The sequence below is a fragment of the Chlamydotis macqueenii genome, chromosome 1 (assembly GCF_036417535.1).
Source record: "Chlamydotis macqueenii isolate bChlMac1 chromosome 1, bChlMac1.mat, whole genome shotgun sequence".
Classification (NCBI taxonomy): Eukaryota; Metazoa; Chordata; class Aves; order Otidiformes; family Otididae; genus Chlamydotis; species Chlamydotis macqueenii.
In genome coordinates, this window is record NC_141556.1 from 115,829,584 (window position 1) to 115,853,498 (window position 23,915).

General features: G+C 35.7%; 1 protein-coding gene across 11 annotated transcripts in view; it reads right to left on the reverse strand.

The window, feature by feature from the left end:
• Positions 1-23,915, reverse strand: part of SYNJ1 (synaptojanin 1) — a 66,940-nt gene that overhangs the window by 8,556 nt on the left and 34,469 nt on the right. For 4 of the 11 annotated variants that reach the window (XM_086764699.1, XM_086764655.1, XM_086764706.1 and 1 more), the window contains 14 exons: positions 23,664-23,855; positions 23,440-23,524; positions 22,076-22,216; positions 21,502-21,694; positions 20,033-20,191; positions 17,237-17,393; positions 16,768-16,885; positions 16,431-16,646; positions 15,541-15,619; positions 14,317-14,479; positions 12,374-12,580; positions 11,280-11,408; positions 3,817-3,887; positions 202-310 (listed from right to left, as the gene is read on the reverse strand). In XM_086764699.1, coding sequence (XP_086620825.1) covers positions 202-310; positions 3,817-3,887; positions 11,280-11,408; positions 12,374-12,580; positions 14,317-14,479; positions 15,541-15,619; positions 16,431-16,646; positions 16,768-16,885; positions 17,237-17,393; positions 20,033-20,191; positions 21,502-21,694; positions 22,076-22,216; positions 23,440-23,524; positions 23,664-23,855 — 2,019 coding nt within the window. Of the gene's footprint in view, positions 1-201; positions 311-3,816; positions 3,888-3,986; positions 4,026-5,675; positions 5,724-5,755; positions 6,801-10,620; positions 10,660-11,279; positions 11,409-12,373; positions 12,581-14,316; positions 14,480-15,540; positions 15,620-16,430; positions 16,647-16,767; positions 16,886-17,236; positions 17,394-20,032; positions 20,192-21,501; positions 21,695-22,075; positions 22,217-23,439; positions 23,525-23,663; positions 23,856-23,915 lie in introns of those variants that run through there. The other 7 variants (XM_086764632.1, XM_086764671.1, XM_086764663.1 and 4 more) reach the window with 5 other exon arrangements.

Consider the following 23,915-nt stretch of genomic DNA (forward strand, 5'->3'; position numbering starts at 1 on the left):
ACTGCTGGCTATAATCTGGATAAGGGTTTACAATACTTGTGGATAATCAACACTAACAGAAATTGCAAATGATACTACATTTGAGAATCTTAATTTCTAGTGAAAAACAAAGACATCTGTTGAAAACAAAGCCTTCAAATGAGAGACAGAACCTCTTGACTAAATTGTGACATTTATATTTAACTTCTAAAGTATGCTTACCTCTTGGTGGTTCAGCTGGTTTGGTTTGAGTTTCAGGTGCTGGTCTTGCCCCAGAGGGACGGACATGGCTTTGCGGTGCACTAATAACTCCAGCTCGAGGTGGAACAGTCTGACAGAGTAATTGATAAAAAGAAATTATTTTAGCTCTAGTTTGGATCTGTAGTCATCTACTGTTAAATCATTCAGGATAATTAGGATTCCGTGAAAAATGATTCTTTGGTAACAGTTGCTGAGATAAATTTTATACACATATAAAAGCAAAGAATATATTCTCAAAATATTATGAAGGTTCAGTTCAAAGCAAAGGATTTTTTCAACAGTTTTCCACTTTATAAAAATATTTACCTGTGCAACAATGTTTGAAACACTTATTATTTTGTTAGTATTAGGAAGTTAATTTTACCCAAGTCTGTGAATTGTTGTAAGCAACAAAAACAACAACTACTTTATTCGGAGATCTTGTAAGGACACATTGATAACCCACTGTCAATGCAGACTGTAGGCACCATCTACCTTTTAGGCTGTAATTACAGCCTGCCATTTGCAAACAGCAGCTACAGTCAGCTTTATATAGTGAAAGTCCAAGATATGCCTAAAAGACCACGATTAGTTCTTTTCTCTGAAACTTATGTTTGCTAACTAAGGCAGTTACTCCTGTTCCTCAGCAAACAGTATTAATGAAGCATACATTCTGCTTCATCTGAAGGCTGGAGTCTTCCCAAAGCTGTTGGAATATAAGTTAATATGCTGGGAATGGAATTGCTCACATAAAGCAAAATAAAAAACTCTGCATCAGTATTTAAAGCAAAATAGGAAACAGATTACAACAGATTCCAGATTACAACTGAAGCTGAATAAATTAGAAACACCACATTTGAAAGCTAAATTTAAAGGTTTAGAATAAAAATACTGGATTTCAGAGAAAAAAAAAAAAAAAGAAAAGAAAAAATTGATCACAAGGCAAGATAGTTTGTAAGATCTGTTTCTTCCAAAATTTTGTGTACTTGGTATATTCTGACAAAATCTTAGTAACAATATATGTTCTAGAAATTGTTTTCACAGCAAACCCCATTACACAACTCTCTACACAAACATTATTTTAAAACATGCAAAGAAACTTCACCACTACAAGACAAGTATCATCCTTGATCTTACTTTTACTAGATAGATGTACTCTGAAAACTTTGTATAACATCAGATTCATTTTACTTGGCTGAGTCCATTTAACAACTTTCTAAATGCTTTAAGCCACCTAACCTCTGAAATACCTGTCTTCCCTTGAACTGCCATGATGCATTTTGTAATTTCTTTGAATAATTTGAAAGCAGGCAGAAGGAAAGTTGGATTAAATGCCAAAACAGAAAAGGAACAGAATGGAACTCGGTGGGAAGCAGCACCCGCCGTGGCTACTGTCCTTGGTCCTGAAACCCTTGAAATGAAATGCTGCCCAAAAAAACCAACCTGAGAAAAAGGAAAGCAGCAATGTCAGTCAGGAAATCCTAACAAGGGTTGAGTTAAGGCTTGAAAAGCCAAGGAGATCTTAGGAGATGTTTTTTCAGACCTTCTATTACATTTGGTTGGTTGGCTGGGGGGGGGGGGGTGGTGGTATTTGTTTTGGTTTGCTTTGTTTTTTTTTTTTTAAAGAAAATCTCAATGTCTGCAAAGGAAGAGATGCAGTCAGGTTTGTCGTATCAAATTATGCTGGCAATTGCAGTACGGTGGTCCTTTCTGGAAAATGGCAAGCAGCTCTAACTGTAGTCCAGCCTGGGTGTTGAGAAGCACAGCACAAGAGAACAGTAGTGCTTTTTCACTGTCTTGTTCATATGAACAAAAATTCTTGCACTTATGTCAATTCCAAGATACTGGTGGAGTCTCTTCTGTATGCCAGAATTTTTTATTCAATTATTTTGACTCAGAAATGGCAAATTCTGTGCTGCTTTCAGATAAAAAAAAAAAAAAAAAGGCACATGGTAATAAATGAATACATTCTTTCCTGTGTATACCAGGTTTTCTTTATCTACATTTTAGAAGAGGATGTTTCACATTTCTGGGAAAATAACAAAAAAGTGCAAAGATCAAGAACTGTTCACTGTGAGAATCAATCTCTTTGAGAGAAATGAATCAGCAAAAAGTTATTTCAGTGGTGGGTTTAATAGTAGTTTTCAGTGGTTTCAAAACTGTACAAAAGTACAACATAAATTGCAATAGCAGTAAGGTACAACTCCTTTAAGCTCTACAAGAACTCTGATATCTCTGCACAGCTGGCAGTCTTCTTTTGCTTCTTGCTCATTCAAAAGGTAGAAAAGGACTCTACAACCTTTTATAGAACAAATTTTATGGATTTAACTTAAACTCTTGTGGTTAGCTGCATCTTTATTTTAATGGCTTCTTGACACCCTCTCTCTCTCTCTCATTCACAACAACTGGTCTATCACTTTAACCTGAAAGAAAGACATGGAATTAAAGAGGAGGTGTCATATTTGTAGACAGGTCAAGAACTTCATCAGCATCTATCCCACTTACACTTATGCAAGCAGAATGCTTTTTATCCTTACTAAAGATTCATAAGTGTGCTCTCCATTCTGTCAGTGTCGTCGTGAACATTACCCCAATGAGAAAAGCAAAATGCCTTAGAGAAGGAAAACAATAAGAAAGATTCAACTTTCGCTGCTTTTTTAGTCCATAAAATGTCCAGGTATAAAGAGGTATGATCTAAGTCAAAGAGTTTGGAACTGCCATAACAGAGGGAACAAAGTAAGCACAAATACTGCATTTGATGGAGATATAGAAAGAAAAGTCCTTCATGCTTTTGCAAAAATTCTCCCTGAAATATGCTGCAAAGTCTAAAGAATTATCAAACCATACCACTTCTTAGTAATTCTGGAATATGAACTATAGCTATTAAAACACTTTCTCCTTCCCTTATGCAAGGCTCCTACTTGCTGCTATTAAGACAAATAAGGCAGATGTCTTCCATCTCTTGATTTCCTGCTTGTAGTGAAGCATTCAAGTGCCCATAAATCCTTCATTCAGTTCCTTCAGTTCAGTTCCACAAAGAAAGAATGAAATGCAGAACTAATGTTTGTTGAATATTTTGTTGAAATAGCTGAGTGTTTCACTTCTACATGAAGACTCTTACAAAAATTAATTTTTAAAAGAAGGTACAAAATTCCATTACAGACCTAGTAATCAGCAATATATCAGCTGCCTGTATAATACATTAACTGCTTACAAGCAATTAACTGCCACCAGGATATACATTTCAGCACAGAATATAATACATTTTATCATATCAAATCAGGAACGTAGTCAACAGAACATATAATACAAGGAATATCTTTGCACTTTGCAGTTATTTGAAGGTGAACATAAAATATGGTATTATGTGGCACCCTATGAAGTGACTGCATAGAGTGCAAAAATAAAGTCATGTCCAGTATATATATTCTGGAATATTTTTAGTCAACAGATAAGAATTGCTGAGGGAATTAACTCATGTAAGCTGTAAAATGACTAGTCAGTTTTGCAGTTTTCTTTCATCTGTTATGACTTACAAAAACCTGCCACCAGCATCATAAACTTAGTAGGAAAATTATTTTAAGACAGAATACCTACCGGTCTGGTTGTACCATATCCAGCAGTTCCTGTGTTTGAAATTCCAGCTGAAGGTGGAGGCTGATTACGAACTGGAACAGATATTATAGATTGCTCACTTAGAACACATTTCAAAATAAATTTATTCTATAAATGTATTCTAATTAGTACAAAACATGTATCTATGTTACCTAAGTTATCTTTTCTTTGTGTTCCAGGACTTTTTTGTGCTTTGAAGCATGGAAAAAAAATAAACCAGATTATCTTTGTTAGATAAGCTACAAACAGGTATTATGTGGCAATGGGACCAAAAAGACATAAGTGATTTTACTTATAGTTGTTACATATTAAAGTCTGTCCAGCAGCTAAGCTGTTACTCTAGCGCACTCTTATCCCATGGCACACTGAAGTAATTTACCTTTCTATTTACAAATTCAGTCAAATCACCTCCTATTTGTTGCAAGCTAAAGACGCCCACTTGTACAGGCACCCTGTGTTCTCAATCATGCTAGAAGTTGTTTTCTTTTGTAGTACATTTTCAGATATTCTAACACCAGTCTTGAAAACAAAGAAAACTTTAAAAACCCATGCCATCAGAAGAGTACATCTGTAATTATACATGGTTCAGCAATCTATAGGGTCTACACTAAAGTTCCTGGATCTACTCTTTGTTTATGGGATAAATATATTACAGCACCAACCTCAACATTTGTATCTTGATGCTAGTGACAACCTTGTATGCAACATTCAAGTTGTGAAGCGCAAGATATGAAAAAAAAATTACCTTTACCTCAGAAAAGAGCACAATTTCTAACAGGCAAAGAAGTTTACGATTCTGGCTTGTGTTTCTGTTGCCTGTTTCCCAGGAAGGTAAAATCACCATGTCGGTTACAGTAACTGGAAGGAATACTCTGTGGTACGTAAGACACTTAGTTTATCAAATTGGCTTCCAGTTGTCAGACAACCCTGCTTTCTTACAACCAGTTGGAACAGGTTTCTGGGTACAGTTAGTAGTAATGCAACTTGTATGCTGAGCAACCTGGTGCCAGTTTACTCTGCTTTGAGCAGGTGGTTGGACTAGATAACCAGCAGAGGTCCCTTCCAACCTGAACTATTCTGTGCATATAGTGATTTTACCAATTTAGAAAACTGAACCAGCAATATAGCCAAAATGAATTGTAATATACAGGAGAACATCTTGATTGTGACTTTATTAGGACTTTCAGCGCCATATCTATATTTGCTACAAAGGTTCACATTTCTGAGGGAATAAGAAGAAATCCAAAAACATTACTCTGCTGGCATGACTAAAACGGGACCCATTGAGCACTATACGCACATACTCCAACCAGAATAATGTAAGAGATATGCTTCTCATAAATGTACATCGCATACATTTAGGCACCAGAATGAAAATACACACACTGTATTTTGTAGGTACATCTCTTTAGGAACTGCTAAAAATATTAAACTATAGCCTAAATTATTTAAATGGAAATTTCTCTTCCCAAAATATATGAACATATGTAGTTCTTTATGGCAAAATGAGGCTTCCTAGATTCCTGGTTTAATCACAGGTACAGTAATCAGTCTAGCTACAGCTTCTTCTGAGAATCAGTCTTCAAAGTATTTTCCTTGATTAGTGCAGCCTAATTTTTCACTTGGTTTTTCATAAATGAAGATTGCCTTCTAAAACAAGTCACACCACCACAGAAGGGCAGCAAATAATGTGCCTGTCTGAAAACTATGTTAAATAAAAGAAAAAAGAACCTACACAATAAATACCTTCTTGAAACCACCTTTAGTATCACAAGGGCAATCAAATTACTTGGGTAATAAATTAGAAATCTGTTTCTAGAATACAAAAATTGTTATGTTACCTTCTACTTCTCTCCTAGCTACCCCAGGACTGGGAGGAGCTCCAAGACCTTTTCAGAGAAAGAAGAGAAGCTGTACATTGCATAAGAAAAGCAGTAAACTGAGAAAGTAAAACCAGACAGAACACTGCCACAAGATAGCTTTATATAACTTTAAAATGGCCTAGCTAGATTGTAGTTACTTGGAGGAGATACTTGTTTGCAGCAGCATGGGGAAACCAGACTGAATTAGAGATCAGCAAGTATCATGTTTAGAAACATGCTGTTATTTCAATTTTACATTACAGTTGAGAGATAATTTAATTTCTTCAGTATTCACACTCCACAAACTTTGTAAATTCAGAATGATATTAAAAGTCAGTCTTGAACCTCTTCTAAAGCAGAGCACATATCTATACTCAAAACACTTGAAAATAAATAGGTACATCAGTTATACCCTACAACATTAAGTCTGCTTCCTGTAATTCAGGAGAATACTATGCAGTATGTTTCTGCCAAGACTACATATGAATAAGCAAGTTTATGGAAGAAATTAGTTTTTCATTTTATATAATGTATTGTATCCTACAGAATTATATTACTAAGTTATCTCCAAGCAGCACTGTGTACTTGGGAAGGCTGTATCAACTGGTGCGCAACAGAGGTTATAGTTCAGATAGAGAGAAAGAAGATTTTCAATCATGCATAACCATGCTGCATTATTTTATTTCTGCAATACGATCAAGCATATACTGGGTCCATAAAATTGTATGGTAAAAACATGGCAGGACAGAGATAAGACTAGATGGTATGCAAGGAGAAATCCTTAAGGCATGCGCATAGGAATAAGTAACAGTAATATCGGGCAACTCTGGAGCGGCTCTGGTATAGAGGAAGGAAAGGCAGCCAGTGTTGAAGAAGCCTACCTTAAAAGCAACTTTTGCCTTAGCGATGACACAGCCTCATGCTTTCTCATCATGTGCCAATGTGTGGTATCTGCTCAGGAACTCTCTATGATCTGGAAAGAGTGCTGTGAATTTTGTCAGATATGGGTGGAGGTGTCACTCAGAGTAGGAAGAGTGAAGGTTGCAGATGAGGCTGGTATGTGATTATCTCCAGAGATGTCAAATCTCTGTTTCTGCTGAACATCTGTTTCAAAGATGTTAAATACTGGCATATGTTATATATTTTGGGTGAGTTCCAGGCTCTGCCAATTAACCTTAGATTTCTATCGCAAACGTTTCTGACAGTGAACTTCGCTGCGAGAGAAGCAGCGCTGAGGAGGGATGAACAGAGAGCGCTTGTAAGGAAGAGCACAGCAAGAAAGCACTGCCTGGGAACATTTAATTGCTTTCAGGTATTATTAGCTCTGCCCTTCTCCCAGGCACCCCAGAAAAACCCTGGTAGGCTACGAGAAGCCTACTTGCTAACCGGAAGAAAATAAAGGGAAATGGAGAGCAGCCCAGCAGAGTACAGAACACTCCTCTGAACCCTCTGCGGTTACAGAGACATGAAGCTAACTGCTCATCTCAGAGTATTAATGGAAATTGACACAGTAAAACCTCTCCAAGAGCAGGGGACTAGCCTGTTCATTTCACAGATCTTCTGCACTTTCCTCCTCCCAAAGCTCAACTCAGCCCATACTTTGAATAGGTATTTTCAGGATGCTATTGTAAGCAAATCTTGTTTTATGCAAGATAATTAATAAAGTCAACCCCTTTCAGGAGAAGGAAGGCAGAGAATCTCTTTGACTGTAGCACATAGACATGCTCCTATGTTGGTGCACCATACAGAGGAAGACCTCTGTATAATATAGAGATTTCAAGCTATAATAAATATCTTTGATAAAATTGAGATATGATTTCTATTGCAGTTTGAATGAGTATTTTGCAAGAAAAGATATCACATACTTGTTTTAAATAATATTTTAAGGAAAGGGGTGGGATTTATACAGAAACAACCTGTAACTTATGCCCTGACATCTTTTAGACAGAACTGCATGTTTTGCAAAGATTACATTTACACATTAGCTTAGTGGAAAATAAAGCAACCCCAACTTCTCATAAAGTAAAATGTCCACATATGTGCACACGTGTGTGTGTGTGTGTATATATACACACACATCTACACACATGAAATGTAGGCCATTTGCCTACATTTGAACAATGCATTTACTGCTTTAGCATTAAGGCTTCTTCTTTCCTCCATTACTGAATATTCCTTCTTCAGCAAGAAAAGAAAGGTGCTCTTCCCCATTAAAAAAAAAAAAAACCCACAACCAAAAAAAAACCAACCGACAAAAAAAAATTTTTTTTCAAAATGACTGCCATATCCTAATGCACCCAAACAACCAGAACTCTGCTCTGCAAAACAAAACAAAACAAAAAAGCTACGGGGGGAGGGAAATAAAGATGTTGAATGGTTCTTGCAAAGCTAAGTTTAATGTGTGAGTATAAATACCAGTTTACTCTAATAAGTACTTATTGCTTGGGTGCGAGTATTTTCATAGCTTAACATACTTGCAGCTCTTTTAATGTCAACTTTATTACTGTATTTTCTAGATTTATTTTATGTATTTGGAGAAAAACTGCAGTGAAAATGTAATGCATTTAACCCAAATTATTGCATATACTGAAAATACTGTGCATTCTCTCAGTCTTAACCCAATCTTAACCTGATTTTAACTGCTTAAACCAAGGATGTAAGACAACTATAAGCCTTTCCTGCATTAGTCAGGAAAAGTCTGACCAATATGATTAAAGGAAAAAAAAAAACAAAACAAATGTTATTTTTTAACTTCAAGTAATTGACAATTAGCAGTCTTTATAATTTTTAATGTTCTGTAAGAATTTACTCTGTAAGGTAGTTAAAAAAATCTTGGGTAAATAGACTGCAACATTTTTATTTTTAACTATAAAAAACTGAGAGCTGATAAAATCCTCAGTGGAAATCTTTTGTATTAGCAGGCAAAAAGTCTACACTTTGCAAACTTCTGCAATGAGTACATAGCCTTGTTTCTTTTAATTCAGACTTAATTCTGATGTAAATTACGACCAAACTAAAAAAAAAACCTTAAAGGTCCAAATTTTGTTGTCAACTTCAAAGCATACTGAGCCATTAGAAGAAATGTTATGGGCATTGAAGGGAGTGAGGCACTAGGAAATAAAGGGTAAAATACACAGAGAAAAAAAAAAGTAACACTTAAAATGCACAACATTTTAAAGACATGATCAATATCACTTCGCATGTGCTACAGAAGTCTAAAACCAAAGTTTAATACACTTTTACAGTACACGGGGATATTTTCACAGTGCTTTAGGAGCTTTCATTCTAGGTAAGAGAAACAGATGCCATTTCCCAAGCATAGTAACACACTATGACATTTATCCTGCTTCCAGTCCTGTGCTAGCTTACTCAGAGCTGAGCTTGGGTATGGCTGAAAAGCAAAGCACTTTGTCTTATAAATGTACACCATGAGTGCAAAATGGAGAAAATAGGAAAAGTGGGATGAGCTTTAGGTCAGAAAAATACATGAAAAAAATATACTACAGTCTTTTTTAAATGACTGCATAAAAAGCAAGTTTTGTGCAAGCTACATTTTTTTTATAGAAAGCTATGTTGGGAAAGGGTTAAAAAAAAAGGCAGTTAATCTTTGCACAATTGAGACAAACTACACAAACGATTATGTTCTGTGCACATAAAAATATATAGGACTGAAGTAGTACAATGAATTAAATCTCACATATGTTGTGTGTTATGTATAAACTGGCTATTTTTAAAAAAACTTAAGCATTTTAACTAACTTGAAATACTATGCCTTTGGCATAATAATCTCCTCCCTTCAACTCTATCTGAAAGCCACGTACATCTCCGCCCAACATCAGAACAAGGTAGCTGACATTTATATACTGTGTAAAATAGTTTACTTATTTTCTGAGATTGCTCAAAACTTTTGAATTATTTTCTCAAAACACCCTCTTTCCTACCAACTGAGTGGCAATGTCTGAAAAGCCATTAGGAAAGTATTTCAGAGCCACTATTTTCACTCTATCCCGTGAATTAATGAGCTGATTTAAGTCCAAGCAGGACAGCTCAACTATGGAGCATGTGACAAAGAAGGACAAAGATTGGTTTCAAGAAGAAGCACTTTTGAGAACATGTGAGTCATTATTACATACAAAACCAGATCAAGCTAGAAAAACAAAACTAGTCTGAAGAGTTGATAAAGCCATCAGCACTATCAGAAGAGAATGAATTATGGGAGAATTATTTCAGGATTTTGTTAAGACCTGTAGCTCTCAAGTGCCTTCAGAGTAACTGAATAAATTTTTTTGGTACATTTGTGTTTCTGAACTATTCGTTAGTTCCAAGAACTATGGAGGATGTTTCATGTCTCCAAGAAGGGCTTAGGAGCACATTTCAGACTTGGAAACAGAAAATAAACTGCTCATATGTTAGTATTCAGCTTAGAGACAAATGTAGCTCAGTTATTTGGAGCTTTCTGTTAACTGGTCATCATCCAGGGGAAACTGGGCCAGACCAGCAGTAGTTTAAACTTGAACAATTAATTAATGGATCATCACTGCAAGTAGCTACAATCACAATCCATTTTGCAATGCTCCTTGTCATGGACTGTGAGGAAAAAACTAGCCTTTTCACAACTAAAGACAAGTTTCTGCTTTCACAGAAAAGTTAGCTGGGTATATTTTGACCAGGACAAAGTAATAAAAACCTGGAACAATTTTAATCTATCTGACTATAATGTACCAACTTCTGGAGAAATGTTTTTTTTCACTGAAAAGTCAAATCTAATTCAGAACAGGATACAAACCCTGTGAAAGGAATTACATCAATCTTTAAGAATTACTGACTTTTATACCTTTGGACATCATCATATTAAGTATTTTCACAACAGACCACCACAGTAGTTTTGCTACGTAGTCATATTGAAAATAATTAAAATCATTACCTCCAAATTCTTTTCTAGCAGGTGCAGGACTCCTGCCGCCTGACAGTATTTAAGAAATGAATGCAGCAATAATGAAAAATATCAGCACAGTGAGAGGGAAGGAAAAGGAATGAGAAAGTTAAAAATGACAAGGGTCAGTTTGTTAGTAACTATGTTGCCCATATGCTTCTGAACATCCAGTTTCTTAGCACTCAATTGTTTACATTTTCAGATGATCCAGATGAATTCTACATTAAAAACTCGGACATGATAAGACAATAACATACTGATGCCAAAATTAAAGGAATATAAATCATTGAATGCACGAAATTATTTATCTTTCATTTAAAAAATGAAGATGCTATAAAAATTAAAATGTTGAGTAAACACTGCTGTAGGGAGCCCACTTTTTTAAACTGTGAAAATAAGTTTGTAAAAATTTTAAAACTTATTTCCTAAGCAAAGACAGTAATATGTAAATGATACTGAAAAATGCTGTTATTTCCCATGCTGTTATTGCTATTAAATGTATCAACTAAACATTTTGGTGAAAATCTGGTATGTTCCATTGAGCCCCAAACCAAGAATAAAATACACAGTTTGGGTGTGGAACTTCAAAGCTCATCTCATAGACTTGAAACAAAATATTCCTGACCTCCCGATATCCATCACCGCATTACCTGATGGTGGAGGTGGCCTCTGTGGTGGAGCAGGGCGTGCAGGAGGAGCAACAGGACGAGGTGGTGGAGGACGCTTAGGCTCCAAGCTCTGAGAAGACTCTTTCTGCTGGGTAGCAGGCTGAAGTTCAGCTGGAGACCATGACAGAAAACAATGTGAAAACTAATCACTTGTACATTCTAATCACAGTAAAGCTTTTCTAATAGCAAGTTCTTTTCACAGAGACAACAGTCAATCCCTAGCCCTTGAAACAATGATACAGAAGTGTTTGAGAGGGGGAAAATAAGAGGAATAAACCAATGGTGAAAACAAGCAGAATTCCTAAACCAAGGGTTTTGTCTCATATGCTTTAATCGGTACATGCTTTTCATGGAACCCTAAGCATTCTTAAAAACTGCAGAGTTCCAAATTTTGATTTTGACGCTAAACTGTGAACTAAGTGCTCTAGAAAAAAAAACGTTACAGGGGAATTCTGGAGGCATTTTAGCAGTCTTTGTAAAGTTACTCCAAATTACATTGAAATGAACTGTTGTAAAAGCCATTCTAAACACTGTAGTTCTAAATGTCCACTTTGTCACTAAAATAAAGTTGTGTTTAAACAGAAGCTTTCATATTATACACCCAATTTACAAATCTGCTGACTACAATTTATATTATTGAAATGGGCTGTATTTGAAGAGTATGTCTAAAGTGAACTAACACATTGCAACAACTCTTGAGCAGAGGTTTCAAATTAATCAACTTATAAAGCCTATTAATCACGTAACTTTTTGAGACATCTTTTTCATGATGAAATGCTAAAGAACTAGACTAAGTTAGGTAGTTTGCAGCAGTGTAGATCAGTGGACAGACTAAGTCTACATAAGACTCAGTAAACAAAGCTCTTCCACTGCCCATTAGGAACACCGAGACAAAGAATGAGGTGATTTCCCCAAGGGCACATATGTGTAAAATGACAGATAATAACAAGAATAGCCTTTCATATTAATCTAAAAGCTCTATTAAAAATAATCTATAAGGTAGTATTCTACCACTGGGCCATACAGCTGTCAGATTGATATCAGTAATAGAGGCAGTTAAGCAATGTAATACACACTGTGTGTCGAGACAGGTGGTCCAGGAGTTTTCGCTGGTGCTCGGCTCGGTCTCACTGGGAGCGTAGGTCCCTCTGACAAGGTAGGGGATTGACAGGGACTGGAACGCGGTGAAGAGCTTGGAGAGGTTCCAAGACCAGAGCTTGAAGTTGGCTGGAGATGCTGAGGAAGGATTTCTTCTATTTCAGTACTATAGTCATCAACGTCTCCTAAACAACAAACCCCACCCCAAAAAATAAAAAGCATGTAAAATAAAAGGGAACAATAGTACCTTATTTTTAAAAGTGGGGAAATTACAAACTGATTCTGGGCATGGGATTTTCTGCAAAAAAACCCCTCAAGTTCCAAGGAATTAGCTCAACAATCAAAGTATGATTCTTGCATCATAAAATTACACATGAAGAATGCATACATATCCAAAACAGTTCAAAATACTCCAAATGCACTATATATACTATACATACATATTAGAGGTAATTATAATAGTATGACAACTATAATGTTGATTAATCTAAGAAACAATTAGCTTTACAAATAAGATCTTTGCAAAAATTATTTCCCTGGTTTGCAATAGATGGCAAGCTTCACTTATCATTCTTCAGAAGGCTGGCAGGGGATTTCAAAATATCTGCTATTTGTAATACCTTCTGTTTGAAAAGGTGGAATGATGTTTAAAAAAAGATTCAACATGGAGATGCCTTTGAAAAGCAAACTGTTGATTTAGAGTATTTTTATGTTAACATTCAAAAAGCCTAAAATAGACAATTTCCTACCTACATCAGAAAACAGATTAAGTATCTTATGACACCAAAACTAACACAAATTACAACTTTTCATATATGTTTCCAATATCTGTACCCTTACCAAAACATATCTTCCTTTATGAAATACCTGTACAAAAAAACCTTAGCCTACTCTTTCTGTAGGCAGCTGCCATCTGTTTTCTTGAAACTCTTGCAACGTAATGTTTGCCACTAAGGAGCCTGGATAGAAACTCAAAGCAAATGAGCTACTCAGAAAAAAAATCAACATAGACACAATGACTACATCTAGAAAGTACATCTGTTCAAGAAATAACAAAAAATGACCCTGTAAAATACATATGGAAATGCAATACACACAGGAAGTGTCAGCAGGTTTTACTTGCCAAGGATATAAGAAAAATATAAGAAAAATCAATTTTAATGTAGAGAAGAGAGCAAAGCAGACCTTTCATAAAATTAATCAATAGATTAAAAAATAAGTTGTGACAAAGTACGTAGATTAGAAACATGCAAGTAAAGAAAATTAAAAATGCAGAGGCACAATTGCTACAACAGTGATATTCAGCAACTTGAGGACTCCGCTATAAACATATGACATGAAAAGATAAAAACCATTCAGGGAAAAACCAAAACCAACAAAAACTAAGGAACTGGAAAACAGTGACTCATCAATGCTGAAGATCTGTTGCTCCTTGGAACAGGCTGAGGATGAAGGTTTCCTCGCCCAACTCACATTTGCCTGCCTGTCAAAGCCTCACTAGGTGTGTTCTTGGAAGTGGTAAGCATATCAATGCTTAGCATGGGAGCTCATTCGTCCTATTAATTTATTATGTGTATTAGCAAAAAATAATTAGCTTGCACTCTGTAGTCACGTAGATCCTGCTTACAGGGTGTCTCCGTGAACAGCAAATGTTGCCTGAATGAAATGATCCTGAGAGTGTAAGTCACAGAATAAGGGAGAAGAATAAAGAGAATGTCAGTAAATTCGTAAAATCTAGAGATACAGTGCAAACTGACAGTGCTCAACAAGTTGTCAATATACTGTTGGAAATAACAGGACTTCTAATTTATCTGTTTTAGATGGGCTTTAACTTGTTAAAGTATTGATGCATGTATTAAATTAACCACATTATTTAGGACAGTAAGCATTTCAAAACATGGAATACTTTATTTCAACACACCTTCCATATCATAGTCGGCAGTAACCTCAGCATCTTCACAAAGCAAAGTGGAGCTTGTTGATGAAGGTAACCCAATATTAATCTTCTCTAGATTCATTTCATCTTCCAAACTTCTGATCCAATCTGGATTTTTCAAGCTGATGTTTATAATCCTCCCTAGCAGCTGAATTGCCAAAAAGGTACGCACAAAACAGAAACTGTAAGAGTAGGAACATTAAAATTCTGCATTCTAGATTTTAAAAGCAAAAAAAGAAATGACTGAAAATATCACAAATATCAGAATTTCTGGGACTAAACAATGACAGTGACATGTCACAAAAATAATTATGCTTTTCACTTCATTTTGGTAAATAAGTACATTCATGTAGTTTAAAACATTTATTACAACTATTTAATATTTTTCTAAAGAAAAATTAACAATTTATCTTATAAGATTTTTCTTTTCAGTTAATAGGAAAGCTTCTGGTTTCTTTATTCCAGAATAGAAACACTACTCTTAATAAAGAAACCCAGATTTGCTTATAAATTACATTAATAAAGTAATTTTTAGAGACTGATAAAATAGCAGGCCTTCATTCCGCAAACCAAATCATGACAACATGCCCCTATCCTGCACAGACTATCAGTGAAACTCTCAGTAGATGCATGGATCCATCTGCAAACACCACATTACAGAATTTAAGTCTTAACAGGAACATAGATCAGTAAAAATCTGAACAAGAAAATTAAAATTTTTACAAAGATTAAATACTGCCCCTAGAGAAGTCAAAGAGAGCTGAAATGTCGACATTTTTAAGTGATGGTAGTACAGAAGTGCTGCATTTTGAATAATTGCAGGCTATAAATATGATAAACTGGCTCATATTACAAATTTCAGGTAAAAACTCTGCTTTTTAAATCATTAAAGAAAAAAAAAAAACAATTAAAAATCCCTCATTTAATGAAGATACCTCTCAGTATGGGATCTTCATTTTTCTAACAGTCCTTCTCCTAAAAATAAATTAAGTTTAGTATTTCTCTCAGCTGGCTTTTGAAAATCAACATAATGCTACATGGCTATGAAGAACAACAACAACAAAAAAAGATTAGATGCAACAGTCTAGTTTGGAACATGAAAAACTTTTAAGAATTAAAAACAAACACGAAAAACCCGACCCACCCAAATATTCTTTAAGAAGCTGAATTTTATCCTGCTATACAAAAGTTCAGTAATTTTTACATTACCTCAGTACCATTCAAGTTCATAACATTCAAAGCAGAGCTTCCTTCCAAAAATGTTACCCACATCTTATCTTCCACGAATCTGCAAAGGCCACAGGAAACAATAATTAAAATACTTTATCCTACGTACTAAGTTTTGAAGCCTCTTATCTCAAAAGTTTTTCAATGTTTCATTTGATGGAGAAGAAATAAAATATTTAAGTTCATTAAAATATATATTTGGCTTATAATTTTTAACTGAATGTATCCTTGCAACAACAACAACAACAAAAAAAATAAAGCAAAAGAGAACCAGGTAAATATGACACAGCGAAAGCACTGTCCTCTTAAAAAATATGTGGCTACAGTTACACATTCAGTATTAATTGTGTGGCTACAGGGCAGATATTTGTATTAGGTGTTCCATGTTACATCACACTATGAACTTGGGACTATGCTCCTAGTCTTCTGGGGGGGGGAAATTCAAATCAAAACAACCCCCCAGAAAAACCAAAACACCACAACACTTACAGTTAAATTAACAGCTTAGGGAAAATGCAACATTCTCAGGGATCCTCTCATCTTCAGTTCATTTAAAACTACTAATCTAATTTTAGAATACAAAATTTGCATAAAATCACATAACAAATTTTAACTCTAGCTGATTTCTGACAAAGTCAGTATGATACTCTGTCTCAAAAATAAGAAGTACCTGGAAAAATTAAGTCTGAAAACTGACACACGTACAGGTATGTAAAACTAATTTTCAGCTGTAAAGACATTAGAATTCAAGTTGAAATCTAAATGTTAAAAATTAAGCAGATCAGAACTGACATGCTTGCTAAGGAAGTAGCTTTATCTAGGAAATAGGTGGGAACAATGAAGAGGAATATAGATTAAAAGGTCTTTTTAACCTTATAAGTATAACTTCACCATAGCTTGCAAATTTTTGAAGAAGATCATCAATCAAGTTATCATCAAAATAGTTGTCTTCTGCTGAAGAACTTCTGATGGACACCATTACAGTACCATCAGGTGGCCCTTGCATTGCGATCACCTCCTTATAAACTTTTTGTCTCTCTTCTGCTTCAATTTCAAATATGTCAATATCAATCAATGCAACCACAGGCCTTGGAAAAAAAAATAGACGAGAACAATCTGTGAGCAGAGCATCTGAGCAACAAAATATATAAAAACATGAATATTAAATCTTCAATGATTAGGAAGTAATGTATAAAATAAAACTGAAACCTATGATCAGATGTTTTCAGTTCTGCTCTTCCGTAGTGCAACAAAGTACCAGGATTCCACGTATAAGGGACATTACTGTCATCGTGAAAACTAGCATTCAGGAGATCCAGGTCTTCAGCTACATTCAGTATTAATGAAAACAAAAGGGGAAAAACACTGTGACTGCAAGAATATGCTTTAAAAAATAAGCTATTTGTAAAAAGAGAAAAAAGAAAGTAAATAAAAACCAAGTGTTTTACAGAAAAATAAAGACATTCATTTTGAACTACTGAAATATCAGTAACTAGTATCTGATTCCTGATCTTCCTGTTCAGTGTCACTGTATTTATTGAAGATGGTATTATAAGCTTTCTGTCTCATACAAAGCCAGAGATAGAAGCTCAGAATCACTGAGACTGTGAATCTCACTAAATGGATTCTGTAAGCCAGTGAAAAGAATATTTTAAACAATTTAAGGAAGCACTCAAACCTGATCGGTCAAAAGGCCATTTTCTTCTTCTCCAAAGAATACGATCTGTCCATGCTGGTGTGCGACATTTTTCACTGGTGTCATAGTCATCAGAAAACAAATCATATTTGTATGTAGGAGCAAAATTTATTTTCCCTTCCAAAAATCCCCTAAAAATCTGTAAGAAATGAAGCAGTTATGTGTCATGCCAGAAGACAGAAACAGATGGGAAACAGCTTGAAACGGATCATAATTCTGTTTTCTAACAGGGGAAACGTGTATACACATCTCCCCCCCAGAAAAAGTCGTTTCATAATATGAATCCTTCTCCAAATTTTATCTACTGAAAACATTCCACATTTGCCACTAAGATTAAAAACAGTGGCCCAGACAGGTCATCATTAAACAGAAGTATGTCAACATTCGTATCTTTAAACCCAGGTTCATGAGCAACCCACTGTTCCTCCAACATAATTCAGAACTTGAGGTCATCCAGAACACAGATGCTGTCCACAGCACTTTAATTAGTTGGTTCGTTGCTCATGTGCCAGCAAAAGCTAGGAATTAAGGTTCATATTTTATGTACCTATCTGAACATACAAAGCATTTCCCCAAATTAACTCAAGATAACTCCTATTTTTTTTGGTGAGGTAAGGGAAAAAAAAAGAAAAACGAGTCCTTAGAATCAATACATTTAATATGAGCTGAAAGATTAGAGAGATAGTATCACCACTTCTTAAGTGAATAGGAAAACAGAATAAAAAGAAATAATCACATGAAATTATCTGCCAAGACTACATGTGGTATTTAGAGATACAGAGTCAATTGAAACGAAAATTATCAGAGGGCTGGAGCACCTCTTCTGTGAGGACAGGCTGAGAGTTGGGGCTGTTCAGCCTGGAGAAGAGGAGACACCAGGGAGACCTTATAGCGGTCCTCCAGTACCTCAAGGGGGCCTACAAGAAAGATGGGGAGAAACTCTTCATCAGGGCCTGTTGCAATAGGATGAGGGGTAATCGTTTTAAAACAGAAGGAGGTAGACATAAGACTAGACACAAGGAAAAAAATTTTTACAGTGAGGGTAGTGGAACACTGGCACAGGTTGCCCAGAGAGGTGGTGGATGCCCCATCCCTGGAAACATTCAAGGCCAGGTTGGACGGGGCTCTGAGCAACCTGATCTGGTTGAAGATGTCCCTGCTCTTTGCAGGGGGGTTGGACTAGGTGCCCTTGAAAGGTCCCTTCCAACCCAAACTATTCTATGATTCTAATTTAAAAAATCCACCATTAGGTACTTTCCAACAGACACAGCCAGCTGACACAAGCCCCTAGAAAGCCAGATTTCCTCACTCCTTAAGTATTTAAGCTAGACGTAAGCTAAAAACCCTTTAGTTAACTTAACCAGCTCGTCTTGAGTTTAATCTCGTACAGGCAGTTTTACTTCACATCAGAGATCTGTAACATATAAATCTAACTCAGATCTTATAGTCAAGACTGCATCAAGTGACAGGTTTGCCTGCTTTTCTTGTTGGAAACAAAAATTGAAATCCAGTCCATTTAAAATTCAATGTCAGAAGACCAATGTCAGAATGTTAGAAGATCTCCAACTTCTGAGACAATTTATTAATTTATTTGCCTTCGGTAATTATTTCTTAACCTACTTTTATGAAGAAATGTGCTATGTAAATACCTTTCCTGAACAGTAGACAGACTGGTTAACAGCTACGTGCAACAACTGTGGAGTTCCCCTTGCTAGCCAGCTGATAAAACCTGCTGCCCCGCCAGCCACTTCTAAATAATGGAATATTACCTCAACAGTGCAATAGTACCCTTTCTCCCCAGCCAGGAGACTATTTTGAGGTTTTTTTAATATTCTGGTAGTTTCCATAGATCTTTCCAGCTTTATAGCTGCTGTAAGTGTCCCCAAGACATCTCTACCTCTCTTGTTTTGGTTGAACTCACAGATAATCATGCTGTCTGCCCATTTAAACCTATGTCTCTTTTTCTTTAGAAACTGAGCTGTAAAAAATACATATATTAAAAATTATCAAGTGTTTTTCCTCCTGTTCTGGTGCACAAGACACCAGCACAACAAATGGAAGAGAACTCCAATTCAGAAAAAACACTGCTCATGATCAAAGTGCTGGCAAGCAGACAAAATGAACAACAGAGGATTGTCTCTCGTTTTACCATCTACAGCATTCCCACATAAAGCTGGAAAGAAAGAATACAGACTTTCACACAGAATTTGATTCACTACAAATATTCCTTTAATTGCTACATGCTGCCTCCCAAGAAACCCTAAAAATCTAAAATCTGAAGCCCTCCTCAGATTTTATTATACTGTACTCTGTTTCTTTCTAAGTAGAAAGGGTACCATTTGGACTATTTATTTTTCAAATAGAATGACAGTAACAGCATTAGACCTATTACTATCAATTTAAAGTAAGCAGTAACATTAGCAAAACAATTTCTATAAATATTTTTAAATAGTTGCACCTGAAAAAAAGAAAAAATATTATAATTACTAAACTCAACACAGAGTTCTAAAAAGATTAGATAGCATTTTCTTTTTTTTCAGGAGAAAAAGAAAAACCTCACTCCTACATCTAGTCACTCTATTTGTATCACTGCCTCTTCAGGCCATTACTAGGAATAAGTTACCAAGTATTACTGTGTCCCACCCTTCCACTCCACTATCTGGACCAAAGTGATAAGTAAAACATGTTGAGGATATAGATTTACAGCAGAACAACAGAAAAGTGTTTTTCTAAAGCCAAAAGAAAGTATTCTTAAGCATGGCAACATTTTTAAGATACCTGTCCAGAATTTTTTTGATTGATAAGTTGGTCTCCTGCTATCAGGGGATCCCAGTTCTGTTGTCGTATTAGTTCTTTAACCTCCTCATTAGGAATATCTATTCGATAATTAAAGTCACCACACCAAAAGATATAGTCATGGGAAAAGAGCATTCTTCCCTGTAAACAGAAGCAAACAATGAAGTTAAAAACAACCAAGACACAAATTTACTACTTACAGATGCAGAAGTTCTATTTTTAATCGTAAAATACATGACATTTCTAGCTAATGTGGACAACTGAAGTACATCTTAGCATTTAGTGTTCATATGGTTAGAACCACATAGGCAGCTGTATGGTATTCACACGTATATAATGTGAAAAAAGTAACATTTCTTATGTAGTTTGCATTTCTAAAGCAACATGAATTATCTGAATTGGATTCTAAAACTCTTCATCATTTTGCTCTGTTTTAGAAGTCTGCTCTAAGATGATGACTGCTACCTGTGTCACAAAGAGGTTAGAAAGGAGAAAAAACCACCACCCTAGGATCTTGTGGTACAATATCCTGGTAAACTGCACATTGAGGGCTTTATTCAGATTTATTTGAAGACTTTTCAGTTACATACAATTTTCAAGGCTGGGGTGAGACAGAAGGCCTCTGTTAGTTTAAACAAAGTCTAGAGTTTAAAGTGAGAACTTTCACTTCCCTCTTTGTTTTGATTTTTCCATTGCCCTTAAGTAAATCAAAGCAGATACACTGGTAGATTAAACCAGTAGGATCTAGAAAACTGCTTCTGGGGACCGCAAGAATACAATACTTTTAAGAAAAACTGAAGCATGACCATGGAGACAAATTTAGAAATTAAATAACCCTGTAAAATAAGATGTCAGACTCCTGTAGGGTGCCATAGAAACTAACACAGGACAGTCTGACTACAAAATTTAAGACAGCTTTAATCCTCAAGAAGCATTTTGTTGCACTGATAAAATGACTAAGTATTTATTTGGTGTTTGATAATCCTTTAGGAGAATACAGTACAGAACTGTACAATCCAACTTGACAAAAATGAGTAAATAATTTAAAATGAATTAGCAAAAAATCAGTCTTTGTACTGAAAATAGTGCTGTTTCTCATGGATTTTTTTTCTCATAGTTCATTAACTCCAGTGCTGACAAAAGTTCTACTGCACATCAGGAATCTGTAAGGTCTCCTTCGTATGCTAAATCTTTGATGCCAAATGCAAGTAAATTCCTGCTTCATCATCTCCATCACTCATTGCACTGGAAAGGTCTATTCTTTCTGCAGTCATCTATTTCAATAAAAATTGTGGGAACTTAATTATCTCTGAGACCTCTAATCCAAGAAAAATTGATTTCCACAGGAATCTGTGTAGGAAGAAAAAATAAATAGAATTTTTGGATGACACTGCTAGAGCTCAGAGGATTTAACTTCTCATGCATTACAGAATTTGAACACTGTTGCTTACCATTGGAAAGCTGAGCTTGCGAGCTATTTCTATGAAGTCTTCATTTCTCTCTTTAACTTGTGATTGCCCTGCAGCAAAATGACTGCAGACAAAGCAAAGACTGGATGTATGAAACAACATCCGAATTGCTACTGCACCTTTATTGCCAGTGGCTCCTCCCATGCCAGTCTTTACAGTATCAACAGCAACATCCCTAGAAGAGTTAAACAACAATTAGGCCTTCAGATACAATCACACAGAAGTTAACACCTTTAAGTATGTCAGAGTACGATGTTATGTTGGTAAGAGAACATTTTCACATTGTTCTTTCAGCAGTAAGGCCATTGGGCTGTTTTTAAAATGCCAACAAATACTGAGCAGGTAACAATATAACACTTCAGCTTTTTAAGCTTTCTTGGCAACTGATGAGGCATTTATTTAAAAACTAAGATAAAAGAATTTAAGCAACTAGTTCCCCAGAAGATGGAACAGCTTTTAGAGTCCCATATGCTTCTTTGTACTCTTGTATGTTAATCTGCAATACAAAGTAAACCTGAGGGTGACCCAACTTGGGCACATCTGTGTCTTCACTGACCTGATAAAAGGAGCATGCTGGGGCCTGATGAACACAAAAAGGCAGACACCCACCAACTGCTCAGAAGCCAGCAGCACATACTTGTAATCTCTTGATATAGTCTTCTGCAGTTCAGCAGCCCAGAGCTTCTGATTGGTTGTGCTAGCAGTGAGAGTAAAAATGCCAGTTTTAAAATAAATCAAATTTAACAAGTAGCTAAACAATTGATCCAGTTGAATAAACTTCATACAATAACCTTAACTAAACCCTGAGATAGTAGTAAGCCAAAGCCAAGTTGTGAATTGTGCTCAAATGCCTCTTAGCAGAGACATAGGCTATAGACTGTCATGACATCATCATTTCAAATTCAGGCTCATAAAATGCTGCCTCACTTTTCTCAACACCACAGATAATGTTAGGAGCCAGGGCACTCTTTCCTGTATTTCTGAGGCTAGCCTAGAGGAGGAAAACCTAAGAATTTTTCTAGGGAGTTACTTCCTAGCTGAGAGCTCGGTCAATATTAGAAAACAGAGATGTCCATGGTCTTAGATCAAGAAGAAACTTCCTTGGAGACCTGATAGACAATGGTTTACAGAGCTAGTATTGGATATAAATGAAAAATATCATAACTGGAAACAGCATTAATTAGATATAGTGTGAAATTAGGGGATGACAAACTGCTGCTCTGTCATCAAGACAAAAGCCTGTGCAAAGGCTAGCAGTGTTATAGGCTTTAGATGCTTTTTCCAGTAAGTTAAAGCTTGCTAAACACCAAAAAATATGCAAAATGGCAGAGTAAATAATAGACAACGTGAATAGATCGTAGCACTACACATAAAGACTTCATCACTACACGGTAACATATACATTTAGTAGATGGAATGACATAACACACTGACAGTATGGAAGGAAGCCTTGCTTTATACAGATCAGAATCTGATGCAAGACACTATATAAAGGCATACCAACAATACATGCTTTTGGAAGGAATTTCACGGGACTTGCTGTTCCCAGCAGTAGGAAGGCACAGAGACTCCAGAACACTACAGGCATTGGAGGTAAATTCCTTCAAAGTGTTAAATGAAGGAAAAAGTTGAGGGGCTGCTGATGGTGCAATCCAAAATATGGTCAAGTACTGACTGACTGTTTGCATCCTTGAGATTACATTACACATGATTTAAGTGACCACAGCTTTGCTAGGGAAAGCTGAGATGAAGACTGCAATCCTGGCACAGAAACTGTCAGAGAGAACTGGAATACAGTCAAAAATTAATCCAGACTAATTCTAACCTTTACGAAACAGGAGAAAAAAAAATTTAAGTAACATTGTACTCAAAAAATGTGATTATCAAATAAACTAGTACTGTATAGATTGTATCACCTACCTGGCATTCACAATGTTTCCTGCATTTAACTCCACCATTTCTTCAAATCCAATGGCAAATATGTCTACAGGCTTGCTTTTACGATCTGCATTTAAATATTTAAAAAGCTATTTGTAATTCATAATTAACTTAAGAACCAAGACCTCATATATCTATTTTAATGTTTATGATCTAATAATGAAAGATTAGTTTTCAATAAAAAATTGACAGAATACAAATCCTACCTTGGAATTCATGAATACCAGCTAACTTTGGTGCATCTAGAAGCCAGTCAGTGAGGGTCTGATTTCTAAAGGCAATACTTCGAAACTGCTTCCCCCCATTGACATTCCATGTCCCGACGCAGACTCTAATTTTTTTCGGTTTTGCATACTTATAAAAGTTTTCGCACATACTCTTTAGCACTTTTACAGATGCTGCAAAACATTTGAAAAGACATTATTTTTATCTAGAATTTAGAAAACTTGGCAATGAGA